A 7,524-nucleotide genomic window follows, 5' to 3' on the forward strand; every position below is an offset into this window, starting at 1 on the left:
GTGTGTGTGTGTGTGTGTGTGTGTGTGTGTGTGTGTGTGTGCTCACATTTGGTAATTATCCTTTGTCCATTCACTGCTGCTTTTATAACTGTAGGTGCTTTACCATTGTCAACCCAGAAACACCACAAAACTCTGACAACATAAAAAGTCTTTCAGTTTTTTGATATCACACCATTTGTGGATGTGTGCTTATAATTGCACTTTTTTAACTGAAAGCACAACCATTGCCATTTGATTTTGGGTGGGTGGTGGTGGTGGGGGGGTGCTCACTGGAGAAACTAAAGGCATTTTAAGGCACAGTCCTGGGAACATTGTTCAATGCTGTCATTTGAGTAAAAATAGACTCGAGATTAAAAACAAATACACAACAAAGAACACAGATCAGACATAACGGCACATGTGGCTTTATGGAAGATGAAGAGCTAACATGTGTCTTTTCTTTTTTAGTTCGTGCATAAATGCAGTAATGCAACTCTTGTTTACACAGTCATTTATACAACTAATGTAAAGTAAAATAAATAAAATATTGCAATGAAAGTTTACGGCACAGCTGTTAAACTGTTTTTTAATTAATGGAACTAAAATGTTAGATTTATAATTTCCTCATTTACGTGGCATAAGAGCCTGTGTGAGGTCACTTGCCTCTGATTTAACTCACACTCTTGCTTCCAATTCTTTTCCAGCTGAGTGTGTGACTGCGACACGTTTCCATGTTGGTGTTTTCCACTTATAGATACAGTGTAAGAGCGGCAACGGCAGACAGGGATGACGTGGGTTGTGTTTGAAATTAGCTGCTTGATACCCCAGTGTTCCCCTTCATACCTCGTCCACCAGACATATTTCCATGCCGTCCGATCTGTAAATGTGAGCTGTTCTCAGATAAGCTCTGGAGGACTATTTACAGTGTAGTGTGTCCATGGAAACTTGAAGGGATACAAGTGATGTGGTAATGGTGAAACAGAAAGGAACAATGAGGTGGGGTCTTTCAGTCAGCAACAGCTTTGAGATTTTGGTATTTACTTTGCCTTAGGTTGAGTCTTTGTGGCAAAAGATGGTATATTTACCAAAAAGCATCATTTTACTTTATTAAAATAAAACCTTTATGACTGAAAAGTCCATGTTTCCCCTTTAAATTGGGCCACATTTGCAAGGAAAATGCATTTATGGGTTGAGCAGCACAGTATTTGAGTTATGCCACAAAAAATCTTGCCAAATCTTCTCTAACTATATCAAACAGTTCTGTTATATATAACAATATATAACAATTCTGTTACTGACTTTTGTTTTGTGTTATTTACATTAAAGTCTGAAGACATGAAACATACTGGCAAATTAAGATTTTGTTTTCATTTAAAAACAGGGACAATGCCAACCAATGTGGTTGTGTTGGCCAATCTGGAACAAACATCACACAAGGGCTGATACCACAAGTATTTAATAAAGTTGAAGTCAGAACAGTTGGCAGGCCATTCCATACTCTTTACCTTCAAAATCTGGGTTATTTAACATCTCATTGTAGTATTTGTGGTGCTGAGTGATGTCTTGGGTTTTAGAGTTTGGGCCCAGATTGGAGCTATGGGCTGAGGCCCACACAGGCCACACCCTTCGATGGCTGTAGGCCACTCATGCGAAATAAGATGGCCTAGTCTACAGATGACGTATGTTTGTGTGACCTTGGTGATAAGTTTTATATCACATGCCTTCAGTTGTCTTTTCATGGTATAACTTCACAAAATTCAGTACTATTAAAAAATGTAACACAATAAAAAAAACAATGATTTGGCAAGCAATGGGAAGAAAAACAATCTGCCATTAAAAAATGAAGAATCACAATAACAGCTCAATTAATTCTGGGATCTTGTCAACCATGGCAAACACTCAGATTCAGACTAATTTTTCAAGGTTTTGTCAGCCGCATGAGCCAACTACGAATTGGGACACCCTACAGTGCAGTGCCGACAAATGCGCCCAACATCAGCTGCAACCTTTAAATTGAGACACAGCCATTGAAGTGCAAATTGGCTGCTCACAGGTGCTCACAATCAGGCTCCAATCAAGCATGTAATTGACAACACCAGGAGTTTCAAAAGCTCAAAACATGAAGCAATAGCAGAAGAAAAATGAAACCATAGAACATGTTATAAAAGAATGTCAGAAGTACAAACAAGAGAGACAGTTTATGATAAGACAGTTTAGAAACATTAAGGAAATGTTTGACATAATAGACACATTACAAAGGAATTTAGGGGGCAAAATCATGATACGATTTTTGAAAAAGACAAAATTGTTTAACAGAATTTGAGTTTGATGGTATTTTTGTATTATTTATTTGTTTGTTTATTTTTTATTTTTATTTATTTATTTATTTTCTTTAGATAGATAGCTTTGAAAATGTAAAAAGAAATGCAATAATAGTAGTAGGATACAAATATTAGTGAAATCATCTTGAGCCACACTCCTTACCAGTAGGTGGCGGTAATGCACACCTTCAGCCTATTGCCAACCACCATCAAAACAACACAACAAGAAGAAGAAAAATCTGTTTGGCATTGGCAAAGAAGTCTTGGCAAGTTTTTCATAAGCACAACCTGTACTCAACTCCCCCCTATCAATTTTAGCACCATTTAATGATAAAAACAGGCTTTCCACAAGAAGGACATAATCAACCAAAATTAATTTCTTTATTTTTTTTTGTGCTAACATAAAGCATGAAGAATGAAGCATTTTCTTTTCTTTACCCAAATGGTAACTACCAAACGTCTGGAAATTACATTTGAAATAGTGTTTTTCTAGACCTGCTCCTACACAAATTGTCACTTAAGATCATGTCATCATCACGTTGAAGGAACACAGTCACAGTATCACCAACATTGTTGGCAAGCCCACGGGGAACAAGAGTCGGACAGAAAAGGCCAAATGAGTATCTGTATCTGCAGACCGATGTGTTTTTTAACCACGGMAGGAGTGTTGGTTCAAGTTTGCACGGCTGAAGGACGTGCACCTCCCTGAGGAAGGTTCCAGAGAAGCTGCTCTGAAAGGAATGCATGACTGCTGACATTTGCATGTCTTCAGTTACTGCACAGTTTACTTACCTCTTTTATTTATGTTTTTCTCTGCTGTAGTACGTGTACTCAAATTACAAACCATATTTTTTTGTAGTTAAATCAATTAACTTCATTTATGTAACTTGGTACTTGTAATACTGAAAATATAATCTTATTTGTGTAGGTTTTGCTGCTGATGTTTTAGTTATTTTTCTTAAACAATCAAGCATGTTTTGGCATTTATTAAAATCCATGTCAAAAGATGAAAACTGATCTCAGTACAGATATTTGGCTGAAGTACTGAGGTAGTATCTCTTCTAAGTAAATGTATTAATATGTGGAGAAACATGCATTTTCCTTCAAATACGTTAACAGAGCAACATGCATCAAACACCACATTTATGACTTTATAGAATGAAGACAGCTGTATTAAAACCACATTCCCAAACTCTAGCAACACAAATTTCTTTCTTTTTTTGATGCACCAGGCCAGGTGAGAATCTGTTTCTGTCACATATTATGACAGAAACCTCTTCTGGTTTTATTTCTGAGAGCTCAGGTTCAAGTTGTAATTCAGTGTGACCCTCATTTTTTTTTCTTTACCTCAGCAGTATTAAAATTGTTTGACAGCATGGCTTCCACAAATATCAGTAAATATTTTGTAAGCGCTGGTGTAACTTTACCCAAATTATGTAGTCACCATTTTCTATAAGGAAATTGTTTATGTGAAAAACAAAGTAAAAAATAATTCAAGTGCTTTCTTTTTCATCCTTTTCCCCCCAGGACCTCCAGTGTTTGTAAACCCCCTCCTGTGGCCCCAAAGGTACTGCAAAATTACTTCCATAGCACTATATATATATNCCCTTACATTATACAGTACTGCTATAGATTTGGATATTTTTATTCTTAAGTGATTTATATGAGGTTTCCATGACAGCTTTTCATCGATAATGACACCCAAAAACTTCACCTCACTGACTCTACTAATCTCAACACCCTCAATTCTTAGCTCTGATCACATGCAAATTTTTGCCTAATATTTCTTAAAACAGCTAAATTTGAGCCATTTGAAGTTAGCTGTGGAAGCCATCTTGGATTTTCAAATCAAGAGTAGTTTAGTTGTTTTTTTTTTTGCATGTGCCCCCCTAAAACAACATATTGGCCACCCCTGTGCCACCCCATACAAAATGTGTAGCTCCGCCCCTTTTTAAATATGGCCAGACAGCAGAGATGACGCCTGGAAACAGGAACAGAAAGTACAAATCTGCCACCAAACACAAACAGAAGACAAGTGACAAGTCTTACAAAAAACATTTTAATACTTTAACTGTTTTCCCCGTCATCATCATCATCATCATCATCATCATCATCATCATCATCATTCAGAAATATTTCAGCGGTCGATCAGAGCGGAGGGGGAGCCGAATATTTAGAGTCCTTTGGCTGCAGCTCCCCTCTCGCCCAGCTCTGACGCTCAACTAGAAATGCTCAGAGAAGTTTGTCAGCGTGTGTGCGTGTGCGATTGTGTGTTTGTGTGCGCACGAGAGGCGAGTTCAGGAGGTCGGTGAAACGACGGCGAGGCAGAGTGGAAGTCATTCAGAGTGTTTCGCTTCATGCTGAGGAAGAGCACGGACATTTCAACAAGCTCACATATGAAGCTGCATCCGCCTGGAGTGGCACACGAGAATATAAAAATATAAAAAATAAAAATTAAATCAAAAGAAGGCTTTAAATAAAGTGTGTGCATGTGTGTGTGTGTGTTTGTGCGAGTACGTATGTGTGTGTTTCTGCAGGAAGACCGGGAGCGGTTCACAGGATCAAGTCCCACCCAGAAACATCCATGTGTGCTGTGGAATAAAATATCTGTGGATTTATCTGCTTCTTCATCCTGCAGGTCGCCGGGCATGATGGGAAATGTAGTTTAAAGCACGCGTCTCGCCCACAGGACACAGTGGAGACATTTAAAGAGGAGGAAGCACTTCTACTTAGAGAGGTATGGCTTACACCTGTGGGTCCAGACTGAAGTGTGTGAAGGCAAATGTTTATGTGTGTGTGTCAGTGTGTGTGTGTCTCAGTAAGTGGATCGGCTACATTGAGGTCAGGGTCCATCAGTGAGGAATGTAAACTTTCGAAGCCATTTGTCTTTAAATAGTGTACTGTATGAGTCATCACACACACACACACATATATATATATATATATATACACACACATACAGTAAATCAATAATTCATACATTCATAAATTTTGAAAAATGTGTACGTATTTAAAATACTGTGTAGATTGTTTTACCGTGTGACTATTTAAGCATGTTTTTATATGATCGTAAGCAATTATAATACTTTAATTTATTTTATGCAAAGTTCTTGATTTCATTATTTTAGCACATAAAGAAGCATGGATAGTCATCACTGAGTGTATTTTTTAGATATTTGCACCCTTCTGAAACAATCTCATACAAATGTTTTGCTGCATGTTTGCTGAATTAATTGATTGTGAAATTCAGTGTCAAATGTTGATGTCTCCCCGTCAAGCCTTAAACTACTATTTATTTCATGAAATACTAAATTGGACAAATACATATTCAAACATACACTGGGGGACATCAGCATTGTGTGATTTAGTTTGTTTTTGTGTGTATTTGCATGCTTTTCTCTCATATTGTTAGGGCGACAGAGCAGACATCATTAAACCAGTAGCCATCACCCATCCATCTCCTCCACATCACCCCCAGCCTCATTGCTCTGTCCCCTACAACAAGGTCCCCAGACCTTATGGGGGCTGTCCGTCACAGAGTGACTGCCCTCCCCCACCTTTCACCACCGTCATCCCTTCCCCATCCTCGGCCTTCACTCCCGCCTCCTCCCATGGTCCTCTTCCTCCTCCTCGGCCCCCATCCCCACCTCCGTTCTCTTACCCGTCCTCTGCCTCCTCCTCCTCCTCCCCAACGGTCCTGGTTCCACCCCAGCCGTCAGTGTATAACACGCCGATCCACCTGTACTCTGCTGAGAATGCATGTGAGGTGGCCATGGGGCAGATGCGGGGCCTGTTGGAGAGTCAGGGTGGAATCGTACCGCTTCAGTTTAACGGGTGAGTGGAGGCTGTCCTAAACGTGATAAATATTTAATATTCCATATTTCTGTCCCTAGTTTTCTCTTCTTCAGGCTGTCAAGATCTTTACTTACTTACTGGCTTCATCCACTTTTACCTCTGAAGTATGTCGAGTTAAATACTTCCTCCCAAATTTAAACTGGGAACTTTTTGTATCTGAAATCATCCCTTAAGTTTCTTATCAAACCGAATAACCTTCTTTGTTACTTTGTCACAGCAAGATTTTGTTCATTATGTTTATTGCCATAAAACAGTTTGAAACAAAAGGTTAAGACAATAGTTCTCAAAAACATATGTTATGAAAACTATAATCATTGGGAAGTTATRTGTTTGGCTAATTTTGTTTTAAGCATTAACACTGTTTGAACTATGCAAGACCAAAGTGATCTGCTATTGTTCTAAAACAGCATCAGTCATGAAAACAAAAATCAGAGATTTATACAAAGCTCATGGATAAAACGTTTCCATTCTAATCAGTATAACATGACACGATTATTTATATACTGTATAATTAAGTGACTATACTGGATTACTAATAGCATCAGTGGCTATGTGTAGCATTTCCTACAGGAATGTTCTTAATGTATTTGGCAAAATAACCATATAATGCAACTTTGATTGCATTGTAAGTGTTTATTTAAAAAAAGAGTTGTTTAGGTCAGCAGTGGTCTATTCAGGTTTTGGACCCACTGGAACAAACCATTAGGCTGTCAGTCTGACAGGAACTAAGTTGTATGCCTCCAAAATAAGGTTGTTCAAACAACTATCAAAAAAAAGTAAATGTGCTTGATAATTTATCTTTTTTTACACAGAACCCTACTTCAAATGAGCTGAACTGTCAATGTAATGAATGATACTTAATCCCACCTTTATATCTAAATTGTTTTTCTTTTTTCCATTTTACCATGTTCATCTTTTCTTGCATCATCATTTAGCCCTATAAGCTGCCTGTTCTTGTCTTTGTCATATTAGCAGATCTTGTCTTTTTCTGTTTCGACCCCCCTCTCTCTCTTTCTGAAGGTATAGTGAATAGAACTACTCCATGATGCCTCTGTGCTGTGTATACAAAGCCTGGATTTGTAATCTGAGCTGTCCAGTTGAAACAAATCAGTTCGCAAGTCAATGTTTTAATTCTAAACCCATGGAAATKTACAAAGTTGCTTTTAGATAGATTATAACCTTATCAATAAAGCATATTCAATTTAAATGTGTTTTAATGTTTAGCTTCAAGCTTAAAAAAGTGAATGAAATTTTCTAGTGAATTTTATTTTGTTTTTCTCTGGTCTCTGTTTTTGTTTGTTCTCTGAGCACTTTTTATAAAATGGTTAGTGGTGTCACTCTCCAGTGATCTCCACAACATACAGTAATG

At 37.9% G+C, this 7,524-nt stretch overlaps 1 protein-coding gene across 7 annotated transcripts in view; it reads left to right on the forward strand.

Moving 5' to 3' along the window:
- pdlim5a (PDZ and LIM domain 5a) overlaps positions 1-7,524 on the forward strand; it is a 54,832-nt gene that overhangs the window by 25,280 nt on the left and 22,028 nt on the right. For 4 of the 7 annotated variants that reach the window (XR_001311229.1, XM_014020789.1, XM_014020790.1 and 1 more), the window contains exons 4-5: positions 3,828-3,867; positions 5,713-6,134. Coding sequence is in view for 6 of the 7 variants with exons in the window: in XM_014020789.1 (XP_013876243.1) it covers positions 3,828-3,867; positions 5,713-6,134 (462 nt within the window). In the remaining variant the exon portion in view is untranslated. The remainder of the gene's footprint in view (positions 1-3,827; positions 3,868-5,712; positions 6,135-7,524) is intronic. The other 3 variants (XM_014020793.1, XM_014020794.1, XM_014020792.1) reach the window with 2 other exon arrangements.

Source organism: Austrofundulus limnaeus, unplaced genomic scaffold, assembly GCF_001266775.1.
Source record: "Austrofundulus limnaeus strain Quisiro unplaced genomic scaffold, Austrofundulus_limnaeus-1.0 Scaffold265, whole genome shotgun sequence".
In the NCBI taxonomy this organism is placed as follows: Eukaryota; Metazoa; Chordata; class Actinopteri; order Cyprinodontiformes; family Rivulidae; genus Austrofundulus; species Austrofundulus limnaeus.